At 42.6% G+C, this 18,408-nt stretch overlaps 1 protein-coding gene across 8 annotated transcripts in view; it reads left to right on the top strand.

Moving 5' to 3' along the window:
* Nucleotides 1-18,408, top strand: part of SDK2 (sidekick cell adhesion molecule 2) — a 1,027,095-nt gene that overhangs the window by 773,834 nt on the left and 234,853 nt on the right. For all 8 annotated transcript variants that reach the window (XM_085617351.1, XM_085617350.1, XM_085617348.1 and 5 more), the window contains 5 exons: nt 5,721-5,832; nt 6,556-6,746; nt 11,395-11,478; nt 15,443-15,637; nt 17,543-17,659. In XM_085617351.1, the coding sequence (XP_085473477.1) occupies nt 5,721-5,832; nt 6,556-6,746; nt 11,395-11,478; nt 15,443-15,637; nt 17,543-17,659 (699 nt within the window). The remainder of the gene's footprint in view (nt 1-5,720; nt 5,833-6,555; nt 6,747-11,394; nt 11,479-15,442; nt 15,638-17,542; nt 17,660-18,408) is intronic.

Genomic DNA, 18,408 nt, shown 5'->3' with positions numbered 1-18,408 from the left:
TAGTGGACAACGGCACCACAGCTGGATTGGGAACTGAAACCAGCCCTGGCAATCAGCTTGACTGCCCCCCAAGGGTTAGGGAAGGGTGCAAGTGGGAAGCAGCACTCTGCCGCTTTTGTTACAGGCGGCCGATACTGCAGCAAAACAGGCCACCTGTAAGAAAAACGGCCCCAGGGGTCCAAAACCGGTTCCCACCCTTCTGGCCCACCAGGGAAACGTCTGGTGCCCACTACGGCCAGTCCGGCCCTGAACGGCACATTCTTTTTTGTGGTGAAATACCTATACCTGTTTCGTGTAACCTCAAAAAAACGACTATTCGATTCAAACTGGAATTCTAGTTTATGTGGGTCAGCTGAGTTGCATATCCCCTCTTCCCGCCATTTTACTCCTCCTGGGCTGAACCAGGGAGTGTAAGAATGGTTAGGTGGGGCCTCCTGGGATGGCCAAAGTGGATGGGGAGGAGTTGCACACGCAAAGCCAGTCCTGGAATATTAAGGAAGCATGCGTGTTCCAGCAGGTCTGACCAAAGTGTTCCCAATAAATTCCAAGTCGAATGAATGAATTGTCGAGTCAGCGAAGCTTCTGGTGCAGATTTACTGCAAATTACAGTTCTCTCCTAGCCAACCAGTCTGCCTGTTCCGTGGACCACTGAAGCGAAGACAAGAATATAATTCTAGAAACTGAGGTTCTGCTACCAACATCATAAGTGGGACACTGAGGGGAAATACATCTAACTCATCTCCAATTCTGTATAGTGTTATTCATTCGGACCTTTTGTACCCCACGCGCCACACCCCAATTAGCTCCTTGCGCTTTAGTAATAAGTGTTATTTTTACATCTATTAGCCCTCTTATTCTTAGTATTTAAGCTGGTGAATTGTAAACAGATCTTAGAAGCTGAGCTTCTTCAGCGGCTCACAGGTGAGCTGTAAGCCTATAATTATTGGCGGGAAAACCCAAGTAGGCTGAGAGGAAAAGTCAGTGGCTTAAGGAACACACATCGACAGCATCCTGAGTGATATCACACTGGTCTCTGTGCTTGTTGCCGTTAATACAGAAAGATGTTTGTGATATAGCACAGCAATAGATGCTACAGAGCCCCCAAGTTATTGCAAATTTCTACGTATGCGGAATAAATACACCCGGCCAAACATGATAAGGATATTGCAAGTCACTGAAGAGTTCTAATAGAGGACTGAGTCTGAGGACCGAGTTTCTTTGTAAGTTCGTGCAACTACAACATGACTCGTAGTACCCTTGTGTTCCATTAAATACATTGCAACAAAGTCACTTTTTCCACAAACCAGTTCAATTCTTGGAGTGTTGTTCTTTCATATGAAAGCCATAGCATGTTTGCAAACATGAAGCATAAAAGTAGAATCTCCAGCATGGACTCGTTTAGGGGTTGCTAGGGGTCGTAGCTGCGACCCCAGGCTGGCCCTTTGTGACCCCTGGGCTCAGAGGTGGCAAAATCAGTGCCAGGAACAAAGGGGCAACTTGTGCTTATGGATGTTGGTTAAGGCACCACTTTCATTGTCTTCAGTCTGGTGGTTTATTACACTAATAGTGAATAATATCATATAATTCACTATTAGTCTAGTTTAAAAATGGAGTACAGTTAGCTGAAATATGACCCTGTCTGGCAGCCGAGGAAAGTAAAACAATGCTTTTAAATGTATATTCTGTGCATGCTTACAGGTGAGAGTGTATATATGTAAGAGAGAGTGTGTGTATGAGTGAATGTGTGTGTGTGTTTGTAATGCAAGTGTGTTTGAGTGAAAGTACAGGTCAGATGGCATGTAATGTCACTTCCGCTACCCTTGACATTTTGGTGAATTGATGTCCATGATCTCTAGTGCAAAAATAATCACACCAAAAACAGTTAGCTATTGGTTGCAAAAAGATATTAAAATCAGTTTAATACAAGTAAGATTTTAATAAAGTTCTTTAGCTGAGAATGTGTAAAAACATGCAACTGTATTTGATGTAACATTTGTATAGTGCTCTGATATCCTTCCAAGGTCTAGTTCGTGCTATATAAAACTTTATAAATAAAATAAATAAAAAGAGATTCTCAAGTAAGATTTTAAAAAAGTGCTTTAGCTGAGAATGTTTAGAAACATTAAGAGAGATTCTATCTTTCTATAATTACCTAAATTGTGCAAAAAAAAAACATGTTCGAATAAATATGTCCTTTTAGATCATCACTGTTCACCTAGAAAAACAGAGCAGGAGGAAAAGTCAGTTTTTTGGTTGCCGTTATTTTTAAACTACAGCTTTAAATATGCGCCATGTCCTACATTTCACCTTAGCTGCTGGTTCTGGCACTAGGCATTGTGACATCAAAAATCCACTGTAGTAAGTTATTACAGTTGATCGACGATGCCATTTGGAAGTGTGTGACAAGTCGCCTGTAATAAGGACATTTGTGACTATTTTGTATGCAGGGATTGTAGGATCCCGTGTTGTATCTGCTCACAAAGTTTCCATAAATGTGCTACAAATATGACAAAAAGTGCCTGGTTTAGTTGTGAGAAATGAAACAAAAGAAGTGGTGTATTTGATTCTGTGTGTTGTTTATAACTTTCTGAAAACCAGAAGTGGTTTATATTGAAAGAGCTTGTCGATTTTGATTAACCTACCAATATTTCACGGGTAACAGAGGTATTTTGGGTGTCCAGATTCACATTGCTAAACCAGAGTTATTACAATACCTTACACATTGCTACTTCCTCTGGTATTCATTTATTGTCGCATGGAAGACCCATTTCTCTTCATACGAGCTTGCTCGCTGTTGCTGGTAGTCCACAGCAACATTATTGACAGTACAATTGAAACAATTTGATAGAGGGGGCACACATATTTGTGAGTTAATCACACAATTTTTTTTGACCCATCAAATTTATTTGTGGAAGAAAAGCAGGTTAAGGGCCATCGTAGCATCTCTCCAGTCATCCATCCAATTCATTAATCGGAATAAATTCAGGGCATGTTTTACGTGATACATTTTCAAGGCCTAATTTGAAGTTATTAACTGCATTGTTACTCCTCACATTTTCAATCAGTGTCCTTTTGGCAGTAGCATGTAATAATTATGAACATTTTCATTTAGACATGTGCTGCCCAAACTGTTGTGTCAATGACATTCACTGTTATCTTAATCAGTTTCTCCATCTTGTTTAAATCTTTTAATAATGGGGTTTCACACATGGCTGTCCTCCTCAGTTGTGATAAAGGGGTGACACTGAAAGGCAAGATGCTCATTTCAGTTTCTGCCTTTTATTATAAGTAATGAGAATGTCCACATGCGAAATTTTATTACTAAGACTGAAGCAAACATTCCAGGTATTATGGTAATATGAGTGTGGTTATTTTCTCATCCTTAAATATTTGATATGGCAGTATCCCTAGTTAGCCACTACTGAATTGGTAATAACATCGAAACTCGGCGTTTTCACACCAATGTTTACATTCCATTCCTGATTTTAATACCATTTTTCATGGACTACTTCCTTAAGCTCTGACCTGGTAAAATGTTTCCTTGAAGCACCTGCAATAATACTGAATGAAAAATTAGAGCATTACTTGTACAAGCAATGTGGGTGAAAACTTAAGTATGTGCTCAAATGAGTATACAATGAGGGCCACTGTATCTTGCTTAAATGAGTTGAAGAAACTGATAAAGATGGCAATCACTGTAATTTGATTTAGCGCTGACTATAATTTGGTTTGAGTAGGGAAATCTTTTTTGGTGAAGTATCTCTTGATAAGTATTACACTTTATTTTCAAACGGACATTTATAACAGCCATTCTGTAATCAATATTCTGCCTTATTAAAATATCTAATCTTCTTTAATGGTAATCTTCTTTAGAAATAAATCAAATTCTATAATATATACTATTGAGTCTTGACCATTCATCCATTTAAACTATTCTCTTTATTCAATGACAGTTTCATGTGTCGGAGTTATTATTTCAGATGAAGAGTTACATACTTCAAGCATCCATCGAATTACGGATATTCTATAAAACATATACTCAACTGCATTGCTTTCTAGATCATTTATTCATTACAGATTGCCCTTATGTTATCAATACACATTTTGGATACTTCTGCTTATAAAATTATCAACATGTTTCAACCATTCATTTATTTTAATGATCTGCTCTAGGGCAAGTTTATAACTAATCATATCACTTTCCATATAATTTTCTGTTCACAATTCCAACCACTCAGATTATGCTAGTTCATTTCATAAAAGTCTACTATGTGTTTAATGTATTTTAAAACATTGTACTAAATATCGGAAAGGTTCACATTTATATACATGTTCAGTGTAGAAAGCATATTTTTTCTCTTACAGTTACATGTAGTGGTAGTTTTCTTTTAAATGTAATCATTTTTATGCAAGCATAAGGCTTCTATGTTTAGGTGATGGCATGTTTTCTTTTTTATTGCTTGTTTTTACTTTGATGGTATGTGCCTGCAGTAAAAATTAAAAAGTAACTGTAGGACTTGCTTGCAAGAGCCAGACCTATTGGCTTTGCTGGTGATTTTTCTATTTGGAATGACAAACAGTGGTTTCTTGTTTCCTGCAAATCTGCCACAGGCCATGTGTCTGAGGCCTGTAACTTCCTTTCAATTAGGGAAGTTCTACATTAAATGGAGAAATAAAGTCATTGCTAGTCTTGGGAAGAGACCAACTCTATCCCGCAGATGTAAAAGAAAATCACATTGCTCAGAGGAATCCAATTCTCAACTGTGAGTGGATTACGCATAGCACAATGGATCCCACCTCTACAGCCCTCACATACGCCACTACAGACCAAATGATAGAAAGAAATATATACAATAAACTCTCTTCTGGTCCTTAAGACAGTGATTTACCATAACAATGTTGCAGTCGAGCAAGAATAAAGTAATAGTAGTAGGTGTTAGATCACAAGACACACACAAAAATTACAGACTACCAGAAAGTCTTGACATCACTGACCTCATTTGTGAACTATATCAGGCCTTTGCTGATAACAGAATCAAAAATGTTTGGTAACCCTTGATGGCTGGTCTGAATGATCAGTTTTGTTTCCAGTGCTCCCCATTTTGTCTCCTGTCATATTAACTAGACGTAGAAAGCTTCTTTTTTCTATTGAGAAATCGTGAATTCAAATCATTAAAAAAAATGTTAAAAATCTAACACCTGTGGCTGTCCTGAATTTAGTGACTAGAATAAGGTGGTTAAAGTATGGACACATACTTCTGGAGTCAGAGGAGACTATTTACTTTTGTTACTTGAATTGTAAACAAAGATGGTTTTTGGTTAAAAGTTAGGACTTCAAGTTATCCACGGTTAGCCAGTGACATTTATTATTACAATTGGGCACATCGTTTTTTAGGATTGGAGCATGTGTTTATTTACTGAATGCACATCTTTATAAAGAAAAGGAATAATGCGGGCATCGGGCACAAAGAGTTGAGCTATGATAAGGCCTACGATTTTTTTTTTTTATGGCCAGGGATATTGTATGCTTGTGCCGGCCTAAATGTTCCTTCACCCCGATGTGTAATTTACACTTTAGTTGAAGCCCTTCTGTGACAAGCAGACAAGAGTGCTAGTGACAACTCTAGTTCACTCTATGGCCTGTTCCAAGGTGCTCAGAAGGTGGCTGTTGACATAAACAAACAAAAATATGCTGAACTGTTCTTTTCCGTCTCTTGCAGATGTTGGTGGTCCCGCAGATCCCATTGCTCCCACCATTATCATTGCCCCCAGGAACACCAGTGTGGTGTCAGGGACGTCTGAAGTCACCCTGGAGTGCGTGGCTAATGCCAGGTATGTTTTCACAGCCAAGTAGATACAGGCTGTGCGTTGGACAGGCAGTGGCGGCTGGCATCTATAGGGAGGGGGGAGGCTTACCTGAACCTCGGCCCTCCGACGTCCTCCGCTCCTGACCTCTTCTCAACCAGACCCTGCAGTGCGGGCACCAATCCTGACGCTGCTCTCATGCTCTGAGAGCAGCACCCTGATTGGAGTTAGCAGCCTTACTCTCTGCTCCTAAGTACACTTGAGTCCTGCACTTTAGAGGTTTCAAAGTAGGCATGTCTGGCTGGCTGTCGCAAGACGGCCTGCCAAAGGGACATGCGTACTTTTAAAAGTGCAACCACAGCCCACCCTCATCCCTGCTGCTGTCATTTAGCAGTGACCTCGCCCCCATTCTGACGCTCAGTTCAGGACAGGAGGATGAAACATAAAATGGTAATCTAGTACCATTTTATTTTTCATCTTTGGGGGGTCACTTAAGTGGGGCGATGCTCCTGCGCTCCAACGAGGAGCTGCCCCTGCAGACAGGGATGTGCTTGGAGCTCAATCAGGGATAAAACTAGGAATCCTGGGTAGATAAAAATATCCTTCTTCATTTTATCCTGAAGTGCAACATTTAGAAGCTACGAACTTACCTCCTGCCATCGCAAATATTTGTTTTTCTGACCCCCAGTTTGCCTATTAATCACCAGATTCACGTGGGTTCTTGTGTACTTTTTGTCTCTGCCCCTCCAGGCCTCTGATCAAGCTCCACATTATCTGGAGGAAAGATGGTGCAGTGCTGGCCAGCGGCATCAGCGACTATGGCCGGCGGATCACCATCCTCAACCCCACCGTGAGCGACACTGGTTACTATGAGTGTGAGGCTGTTCTTCGCAGCAGCAGCGTCCCCTCAGTCCGCGAGGGTGCCTTCCTGGCTGTGCTTGGTAAGGGACTTCAGAAGCAAATCCCCTTTGCACTAGATCAGTTCTATGTAAAAAGGCCCATGTCCTAATTAATAAAGCAACAAGTATACCAATACATAACTACAAACACTTAACATAATGCTATGCATTTTGCTTGAATAACACTGTGGTAAATGGTTTTTCTTAATTGAAAGTGTATACATTTTTATTTTATTTCTATGTGTTTATAATTGCACAATTTCCCCGTCACCTCGGCTAACTAGCTGCCTTTTCCAAAGCTGCCTGGCTGTTTATGAATGTGGTGCATTGCCCCAATCTCCGTTGCTTTGAAAGAAATGCTTCCCACCCACCCCAGGCAGCTATTGCTACCCAGCTTTTTTGTTCTTACCACTCTAAGATGGCCGCCTTCCCTGTCATGTGTCCTTCACTGCTGCCTGCCTCTACGGCCCAAAGCTTCATTTTCTTTTACTCTTCATTTTAAAACAGTGTTACGCCACAAGCATAGTATGGTTTTCTGCTCATAGTCTGAATGTATATTTTAAGGAATTTCTACTATATTTTAATATACATAGCTGGATGGCGTGGTATTGGGAGAAACAGTTTCCTTTGCTGTGTGCCTGTACAGATATGTACTTTTGACAATTTGCTTTCTTTAATGTCACAACTTTATTGTGGTTATTAGTTCGTACTTCGTTGTTTGTGTTTTTCTTTATTAATTGACTTTCTTCTAAATAAACAGTGTTGCACATTGGCATTTTTGGTAAATTCTCGAAGTGACCTGTGCTTTTGGTATGCCAGTAGGAGAATGGCAGAATCAGGAACTCCTTATGTAAGAATTCCATGAAATACGTGCAAAAATAACAGCTACAATTACCTGATCATTTTAGCATGCTTCGTTTGTCCTTTAAAAAACTAAAACAATCACGGCGGGTGGAAAATTACTGCTTGGCTTGGAGTTCACTCCAGAGGTGATAATTCTGTTTATAGTGCAATTATACATTACCGCCAGCTGTATGTAATTACCACGGGGACTAAATACTGACTGAGGCAATTACCTCCAGGAATAAAATAATCTGATGGCGGACTCCAGTTCCACGTAAATAGCAGCTAAGCGAATAACAGTGGGTTACATGTAAGGCTGGAAGTATGCTTTTGCAGCCAGTGGTAAGTGTGTCCCGGCTTCTGCGTTGGCCAGTATTACTACTCACAGCAACTGACTATCGCCACTGGCAATCTGTCTATCGCCCCTTCCATTATATATCCCCCGGTCACTGCTCCAGCCCCACTGACTTCCCAGGGGCCCTGGTCTTGCAAGGAACCTGCCTGACCTCTGTTTGGATTAGTCCAGTGATAACGTGGGTGTTATCAACACGTGCTGTAAGTGAAACACCAGATTTAGGGGCGTGGCCGGGGACATAAGAACCTCCAAAGAATTTGTAAGATAGAAAGCTCAAAGGGACTTCAACGGGCTAGGGGCCCCTATATGCTCCAATGTGTAAGATGAATCTATTAAAGGGCAGGAAACAGAGAGGACGGTGATTGTCTCTGATTGGGCAGCTGTGACTTCAAGGTTATTTCTCAGCTGGACTCTTTTCATTCAGGCCGAGCATTTCACTTTCCATGTCGGCATGTTTTGAAGAACCTGCTCACGCCCCGAAAACCCCTTCCCCAACAAACAAACCTATTTTGGAATAGAGCGTTGTTCTCTACATGTACACCAGATCAGGGGTCTCCAACCTTTTCTGTAATAAGAGCTGCTTATGGTCAGTGAACATTCTCCCGAGCTACTGTTATTATTTGAGATGTAATAGACCCCATCAAACAAGAATATATTAGCGGCTTCTCAATCAAGTTTACCAGCAGCGATCACCCCAGTGCATCAGGCAAGGTCTCCAGCAGTCATGTAAAGATGCCTCTCAATTGGTCATACATGACAGCCAGAGGTGCAATGCCCTGCCAGCAAGTTAATAATATTAGTTAAAAATATCACCAACACCATTTGATTTTTCTCATTCAAATATTAGCTTTAAATACATTTTGTAAATGCAATCATTTTACTCCACTCGACAGCTTATGAGTTCTGAAAATACACACGTTTTTATCACAAATACATACTTTTCAATTTTGGTATACATATATTAATTCAACCTAGCACAAGCTTCCCACTTAGTTGACTGGGCTGCACACAGGAGAGCTACTTACAGGTACTTGGAAAGCCACCAGTATCTCACGAGCTACTCGTTGGAGAAGCCTGTACCAGATGATGAAGGGATGTAGAGAAGCTGGTGAGGTTTCCCAGATCATTTCATTTTCTGCACATGGATTGCTGAGATCAGGGCGGTGCTTGAGCGCAACGAGACAATATTGAAGCTGAAGAGGTTAGAAGGTTGTAGTATCCTCAGGCCTGAGGATATTACAAAGTTGCTTTTGTGCATCTTCGAAACCTCGCCTTTACATTGCTGGCCCACGCAGCTGTTGTTGTATTTGCTGCTTTTTGTATCTATAATGGTATTTGGGCTAAGCACTCATAAGTGCAATCAAAAAACACGTGTGCACGCGGATTTCCGTTGATATTTGAAAACATTCCAGATCTTCTTGCTTCTTTTTGCTGTGTTTTCCGGGGGTCCGCTCTCAGCATGCTTTCATTAACCGCAGTTTCAGCATCCGTTTATTCTCTTGAAACTTGGGACACAAGTTCCTTTCACAGTCGGTGGCTGTTACACTTGGTGCTGGGGTGTGAGCGGAAGCAGTAGTGCTTCGTGGGCGAGTGAATGTTTCTGTTTAGAGTCAGTGGCGGGCGACAGAGATAAAGACCGGTGGGGTGGGTGGAGAGGGCAGGGGTGGGAGAGAAGGCGGGAAGCACGCAGGTGGAGGGTGTGGCGGGGGGTTAATAATACATTTTTTTTAAAACAAGACTTACCTGGTGCTCACTGGCGTAACGAAACTCGAGGGGGCCTCCCAGCAAGGCACGTGGAGGGGCCCCCTCTGGGCTCAATCAGGAGCTCTGCCGCCCGAGTGCTGTGCTGAGGGGTCCCCCTGGAGTTTGGGGGCCCCCGTACTGCGGGGCCTGTGTTACACCCCTGCTGGTGCTGCCGGCCGCCTCGTGCTCCTCTGTTTCTGGTCCCAGCGGTCCCTGGGACAGCATCGGACTCCCCATCCAATCTCCACTCTGCTCTCAAGGATGAAAGAAGAGCAGCTTGGGCATTGACCTGAGCGGTTGCATTATCGCTGGCTCAAGCACAGGGAGTTTGTGCTGTTTTTCCAACCTGGCTGTACAATAGAGAAACCTAAGTGCGCATCTCAGTTTGGCCAGCCTGAAACGGCCGGCCAGACTGACATGCGCACTTAAAAGTGCACATTTACCACTCCTCCTCCCCCTCCCATGGTTCGGCCCGTCCCTACCTGCACATGTATGCGCAGAGCAAGGAGATGAAAAATAAAACAATAGTAAATGATCGTTTTATTTTTCGGCTGCTGGCTCTGAGCTAGTGGGTCGACGCTCCTCTGCCATTGATGATGAGCCGCTGCTGTTTAGAGCACACTGTACATACGTGCAGAACATCATGCTTCGGATGCTGGTGAAAGTGGCCGGCCTGTGCGTGCTCAAGCCTTTTTTCACAGCAATGGCCACCACTTTTTAAAATGTAATAATCGAGATTAATTTTTCCGTGCTACTCCTGCATCAAGCGAACCCGTGACAGGAGTGTGTGGGGGGACAAGAACCTCAGGCAAGAGTCAAATGCCAGCTGCAGCATTGATGTCAATACCCAGGATCCCCAGCTAAGGGTCAGGGAATGTTCCTAACTTCACCTATCCTACCTTGTTATAGATTAAGAAAAAGTAACAATCCTATCTCCACAACGGTTGCAGAGTTAAAATATGATGGTGAAAAAATATACACAAATAGGTTTCTGTGGGAGAAAAGTAAGCAAAAGCTATTTTTTTTTACAGAACAATATCTGCAAAAGTGATTCAGTGCAAACAATCACCCACAAAAGCTTTTGCAGGAAAACGTCGCCCTGTGCAAAGATGGGTTAATTACACAGACTTTGCAACTTTGTGAAATGATTAAGTTGGTCACTTTATACTAGTTGACTGGTGGCAAAGTGTGCGGCTTGGTTTCAGAAGAAAGAAGGAGGACAAGGGAGTGTTATAAGTTTTTGCACAAGGGACCTATTAAACTTTTTTGCGTTGTGTGCTATATAACAAACAAAAAACACTGGTCCCTAGAAACAATACTTTAGATGCGAAGAACCAAATGGCATATAAAATGTATTCAAAGAAGTTAATGAAAAACAATGTCACGACACATAGCAGCGCAGTGTATTTTTATGCAAAATAAACGTGCTCTGCGCTCTCTGTAGAGGTGACACTCAATATCTGGTCCGTGTTTTTAAAGTTGATGGCGATCCTGATAAAAATGGCGGGATAATCAGCAGGGAGACAAGAAAGACATTATATGCACTCCCACGCATAGGGCATGCCCCTGATCACAAGTTGCGTCATGCAGGATGGGACACGGAGCAAGTGGCATGAGCACAGTACTTGAGGCGATACGCCACATGCCTGTTGGTTCAAATCAGGGCGGTAAAGGAAGGGATTTAAAAGACCATGATCATTGTCATTTACATAATTATTGTTTATTGATTATTGATTGTTTTTTTCACAGAACCACCACAGTTTATCAAAGAGCCAGACCGGCACCTGACCGCCGAGATGGAGAAGGTTGTGGAGATACCCTGCCAGGCAAAAGGTATGTTTCCCAACACCTAGGCCCAGTTCATGAAAGTCCAACCCCATCTGTCAGCATGAAAATAGCCTGATCCGAAATGATTCTTTTATATGTCATCTGTTGTGTCATTTCATTCTTTTATTTTTTGTTACATATTTTTGTATTTGGTGTTTGGCAACATGTTGTCTTTTTGGTCACACTGTGTTGACCTGAGGCTTTGGAGAGCTGGTAAGAATATGGAACGTGGGGCGGGCATAAAAGTTAAGATGAAGTGAGTGGCAAAACAGTGGAGGGAATGACAGGCAATGACAGCCAAGACTAGACCTGGGAAAAGCTAAACAAGATGCATGAGAGAGTGGAGACGCAAGTATATGTTTGTTGTTGGGAGCTTGAAGACCACAGGTTAGGAAATGATAGTAAAGACAACAAAAGTGACATAAGAGAGAAGGAATAAAAGCAAAGAAGGGGAGCAAGTGGAAATGGAATGACAAGTAGGATGAATGGTAGGAAGGATGATAGAGGAAGAATGTACATAAAGAGGGAAAAAGATGGAAAAGCAAGAACTTGAGGCGTAATAAAATGTCACACTGTAGGGAATGACTGTATAGAATCATGGAGCTCCTATGGTGGTCCGGCAGATTCTTGTGTAACTGCGAATGATATACCGATATCCACCGACATGACCTCTTCCAGTTAAATATTTTGAGTCCGTCCTGATCCAATGCAAGATCTAATGCACGTTAGATGATTTCGACACATACCTGTTTGGTCCTGTAAGACAAACCCTGTCTAATAGCTCAGACTGACTAATGAATCCACTCCAGGGATCTGTTTATGACCTCATGGTCACATTATAAATCTGGGCAGCTCCCTTCAGCCTTTCACCCTTCTAAGGCCGATAAAATGAGTACCATTCGGGTGGGTAACAATAAAGATCTTTTTTCTTTTAATAGCAGCCAGAAACTCACCAGGAGTGAATGTGCGCTATACAAATACTCCAGTTTTTATCCTCTAATGGTTGTTGAGTTTTTTCCTTTCTGTGTGGTTAATATGTCATCCTCACTAATATTAACACAACAAAATCCCTTTGCGAGGTGTAAAGCCGGATTGGCAGCCGTAGACATGTAGTAAAGTTTGCAAGGTTTTTTCAGTTTGAGGGGTGGCATTATTTTTCATGCCTTAATAATGAAGTTGATGTTGTAAATTGGAAATTAGTCTGCCACTTCTATTGAGTTTTGACACTTGTTAGCAACTGCTTCATTAGGTTTTATAAAGACATCTTCTTTTGCCCAAGAGAATTTTACAAGGGTTCTGATAGGGTCATTGTTTCAATTTACTCTTTCATGAAGCGAGATCCCTCTAGGGAGATGTAGAGCGAAAAGGCCTGTTTTAGTTGTGAGCAGCTGGTTTTCTTTGAAAAGGAAAAGGGAGTTTTCAAGGCACCCACCCCAGGTGTGAGCTGATATTAAATCAATTTGAGTGGCAGGTCAGAAATATGAGAGGAGCTTAGCGCCCTAGTGTGCTGAAATAGGGACCAAGATTCCCCTCATAAGGAAAAGGGCGAAGCCCCAATTGTTATTAATTAATACAGCTTTTTTTCTCTCCTGGGAATAGCACTTTATTCGCTAAGAAGCCTACTAGGCTGTCAAACACTTAACCGCATTGCAAATGACTTTAAGGCCATGACATACAGGTGACTTAGACCATAGCCAGGCCAGGTGCGACCTACAGCAGCATGAACATATGACAAGAGGTTCAAGATGCAGGATGAAGGCTCTAGATACATCCATAAGCCGAAACCCCCTTAGGGTGTCTAATGGTGACAGCGGTTCCCCTCAGAGTGCAGTCACCAAATCAAAATGGGACCTTCATCTTATCTTGGAATCCAGTTGAATGTGGTGTTGGCCAAGGATGTCTGTTTTCTCCCTTCATTTTAACATTCACACTAGACCCGTTGCTGAGATTGTTTCCCATTACCAACAACAAATTGCAGCTGTACGCAGACAATACAAATTCATCTCCACCTAGACTAGCGTTTAGAACAGGAAATATACCAGCATGCCTGAAACTATCCACCAATGGCCGAAGGAGCGCTCTCTTCAACTGAACGGGGAAAACCCTGAAATTCTGATAACCTGTAACACCCTGAGTCCTAGTTTCCCATTTAATTGGATGAATGAGCTAGGGGTCGCCCCTGAAATAGTTTGGTATGGGTCAACAAAGATCTCTTCTTTGCATGCGGATCACAACAATCGTCAAAAAATGAATATCTGGCTAAAGAGGTTTGGGGAGATTCTCCCTGTTTTCAGTCTAAAACAACAGACAAAAATCACTAGAGTTCTAGTCCTATCAGGGATCTTCCACTGAGACATAATTTCCTCAGGAGCACACAAGAAAGATGTCGTCAGATCTACAGGGGACACACATCCAAGCAACTAGACTCTGCCTCATAGTTAAGAGGCTTCATCACACCACTTTAATGTTCAAACAACTCCACTAGCGACTGGTGGCACAGAACATTATGTTTAAAATACTCTGCATGATTTTCCAAGCATTGGGAGATTTAGGTATGAATTGCCTTCAAAAGTTGGCATCACTGTCCACACCCAATCACAACTTGCAATCCAGTGCAGCAAATCTAATTACTACAATCAGTTGTAATCTGTAGATACTGAGAGGCCAAATACTTAGGGACATATGTACAAGGGGATATCGCCACCAGAACGTCACTTTTAGTGATGTTCTGGTGGCAATATCTCCTTATTTACAAAGCGCTGTTAAGCCACTTAATGAGGGGTAATGCCGTTTTAAATAAGGCCCCTTTACCCACTGCACTTCGCATAAAAGGTGCATGCAATGGGGAGTGCAGTGGGCTTTCCGATGCATCACCCATTGCTTTTTGACGCTTACCCATATTTACAAGGCTGGGGCAGCGCCAAAAACTAAGATCAGGGAATACCTGGTCTTAGACTGGCGATACAAGGAGAAATTAATTTCTCCTTCTATTTTGCTCTTCTCATGTGCAGCACTCGTAGAAAAAGCAAATCACTTTTCAAGATTGTTTATGTGCAGGAAGCTGCCCCTTCCGGCACATAAGCAAACACCCCTGCAGCGTAGACACCCTTGCAAAATGGAGCAACGGTGCCTGTGCTGGGACTAAGCAGCTTTATTAGCGCCAGCACTAGGGGAAACACAGGGGTGCGCCATATTTTTGTAAATAGGGTGCTTTTGTGCATTTTAGAAATGTCGGAGCAGGACATTACCAGTTTTAGAGCAACACTGCACTCCGACACTGTGTTGTAAATTTCCCCCTTACAATCCTAGTCGCCCAGCAATGTAACTCACTGAGTCCTAACCCCAGAAACCAATCAAATGCGAAATCACTTTTAAAAAAAGTGGAAAATGATCCTTTCGCAGAGGCTTTCCCACCATTCTAGACTCCAGCTGGGCCATCCCTACTCTTGAGAAAGGACATGGCCCCACAAATATCATTCACTTCTTAAGCCAACCTACTACCAACAACTGATGACTCGGAGGAAGACCCCCTAAAAATGTAGAACCTTACCTTTTGAATGATTTGGCGCTATGAAGTGGTTTCTTTGTCACAAGCCAGTACTTTACAAATACAATAAAATAAACACCATATTGAGGATGTTCCGCAAACCTACAAAAGATCCCGAACTGTGTGCTTTTAAAGTGGAAATTCAATCTGTAAGGACTTTTCTGATAGTTTGCTAGCTCCTTCCTAATTTACTATTCGAAACAGGGCTCTTGAAGGTTGTTAAAGAAATTGAGGAGTGCTCCACAGGCACTCTTAATCTGTTCTTTTTCTGTGCCGCTCTTTTTTAAAATATATTCTTTATATCTACCTGCAGAGTATGGTTTGTATATTATTTAGAGAAAAAAGAGCTTTATTTGCATACATCATTGGTTAGGCCGGTGTCTGTATGGTCAGTTGTCAAGCGTTTCCTCTCTCTGTCAACAGGTGTTCCACAGCCAGAAATATTCTGGTACAAAGATGCCTCCCTGGTAGAAGTGCGTAAGCTCGACAGGTTTCGGCTCCTTGCTGACGGGAGTCTGCGGATCACCGGGCTGGTGCCCGATGACACTGGAATGTTCCAATGCTTCGCTCGCAATGATGCCGGCGAGATGCAGACCTCCACATATCTTGCTGTAACAAGTGAGTAAAGTTTGGTACTTTTCTTGATCGGCCAGACGGCACTGACCACCAAAGGATGTTGATGCATCTGGATCTCTGTTGTCCTCCACACAGAATCTGTAGATAAGGCACCTGCTGAGAATACTCATAACGCTATGACCTGGGAGGCATGACTAGGCTCTCATATGTTTAGAGCGGTGTTCATAATCATTGTATCAGCATCATGTTCTAGAAGAAGCATTGGCAGTGCAGTTCTCCAGAAGGGGTTGTAAGCTGTGAGATAGCAGGTATGTTCACCTTATGCACGGCTTTGACAGTGCAATGGCTTGGGTAATCCTCATGGTTTGTGACATATACTTACAGTGCGCTACGCCTGGAGATGGAATGTTTTCAGCATCACTGATGGTTAGTGGAACCCCAGGCGGTGATCACAACTACAGTGCTAATTGTCTTTGTAACATAGGCATGCAGGCTAGGGAGCCCGGCTCACTCCCGGTCAATTAGGACTCTGTCTCCACTGCTTAACTTTTCTTCTACAAATCACTAATTTCAGGTGTGTTAGTCCAGTTCGTTCAGTGGAAGCAAAACAAGACTACAACACCCAGGATGCATTAGTCAACCACACAAAAATCAGGAACTGGAAAGAGTTTTTGTAATGACCTAGAAGGAGATAGTCAGGAGAGAGAGAGGGATAGACTGGCCTAGATTGAAATTAGCAGGTTTCTAGGCATGTTAGTTCTTCTAAAAGACGTGTAGGGTTTAGCTAGTGTCAGTCTCACCAGGGAATAGCTGATGTGCCACTGACTCTGTGCCAGCCTTGTCTTTGTCTCAGAGGCGCCCGAGGTCCCAATGTGCCAGTCCGCCTTGAGTGTGGCATAATAAACCTGTCTCCTATCTTTATATCATCTAATCTCCTATGATGACTTTCTACGAATAAAAGTCTGCAACCGGTCAGAAGACTAAACAAAATGGAAGATGTGATAATTGGAACTTTTTTATTTAAGTCTTTGCTAGTGTTGTGTGACTTTTCAGCACCGTACATTAAAAAACGTCTATGCCAGTGCTTAGTGACTTAGCAGCACGGTGCGGGTTTTTCAACGCTGTGCGAGTGTAGTGTGACTGCAGCACTGTACGTTAAAAAAACATCCATGAGTGTTATTCGACTTTGCAATACTCCACATTTTTAAGTGTCTTTGCCTGTGTTTTGTGGCTTTGTAGCACCGTGCATTTTAAAAAAAACATTTTAAAAACGCGTTTGCGAGTGTAGTGTGACTGCAGCACTGTACATAAAAAAGTCTGTGTTATATGACTTTGCAGTACTCTACATTCTTTAAAAAACAAAAACGTATTTGCCAGTGTTGTGACTTTGCAGCACTGGGCATTTTTTTTAAAGAAAGCCTTTGCGATTGTTGTGCGACTGCTGCACACTACATTAAAAAAAAGTCTGTAAGTGTTGTGTGACTTTGCAGTCCGTCTCTCCCAGTGTTGTGACTTCGCAGCTCTGTAAATATTTGATGTTCAATGAGTTTCAATGCATCACGTCAGCACAATGATATAGTGAGTTTGTCACGACAGGTTTCCTACGTTTGAAATGCAAGATACACACCGATTTCTGTATCAAATTAATTTTTCCGATGAACTTTTTTACCAGCTCGCCTTACAAGGCATGTTGACAAATGAATTGTTCTTTGAAGAATGCAAGGTAGTGAAAAAGGGGTATGCGTGCAATATTTGTAAAATATGATTATTGTGACACGGGTCCAATGTGACATGGAATGTGCGTCCCTTTAGCCCAAGGAAGGGTCCCCAACCCAAAGAGGGGGTGAGCGTGTTTCTAAAGTGTCCTTCTGTGCACATCTGTTTGTGTTGTGCCGCTGACGCGGGGCTGGTAGTGACATCACGCCTCTTGGTTCTTGTCCCTCGCAGGCATTGCACCCAACATTACCCGCGGCCCCGTGGACAGCACGGTGATCGACGGCATGTCGGTGGTCCTGCACTGCGAGACCTCCGGGGCGCCGAGACCTGCAATCACCTGGCAGAAAGGTAAGGCGGCACTGATGTTCTATGCATTGAACCTGAGTCGCCTATAGATGGCGCGCTCGCAAGGTCTGATTAACGAGAGACTAACCTGGATCTTGCCCTGACTAACCTACCCCTCTTTACTGGCCCATCACTCCTTTTAAGTCTGTTTATTCCCCCTCACATACCCTTTCCTCAATAAAAACCTACAGATGTGGTTTTGTGCTCTTGTTCTCAACTGTGGTCCCAAGTTCCCCAAATGGCCAAAGTGTTCGGACACTGTCAAGCTGTTTTACCCAGCAGAAGAGGGCATGTTTGAAAACAGGCTAGCACCCTCTAGCAGCCGCCTTTCCATCTGTATTTCGCTCTCGCCTCATTCTGAGTAGGATCCGTGGGTGGAATCGCTGAGATTTGAGAAGCTAATGTACTGTAACAGTTTTGTGTAATTTTGAAATTGCTCCAATAAAAGGGATTGCATCCTCTGTGGAATCCATTTTGTTTTAAGTACCAGCAGCTTTACAGATACCAATAAGACATCCGAAGCATTTGCACTGATGGCACCTGGCGCGGAGCAGAAGGGAGGAGGGGGCAAAGTCCGCTGAAAGGAATCGCAAGGTCATGGGTGTTTTGGTCAAATCCAATCATCTTTATTTGATCATTGTAGGACCATAAAAGCACAGAATAAAACATTTACATCTTCAGAAATATAAATAACACTCTAAAAGCATCATAAAACAAATAGTCATTAAAGTGCACCGGTTCTTCTCAGTTTG

The sequence above is a fragment of the Triturus cristatus genome, chromosome 7 (assembly GCF_964204655.1).
Source record: "Triturus cristatus chromosome 7, aTriCri1.1, whole genome shotgun sequence".
Classification (NCBI taxonomy): Eukaryota; Metazoa; Chordata; class Amphibia; order Caudata; family Salamandridae; genus Triturus; species Triturus cristatus.
This window is presented reverse-complemented; position numbering and strand designations above follow the sequence as displayed.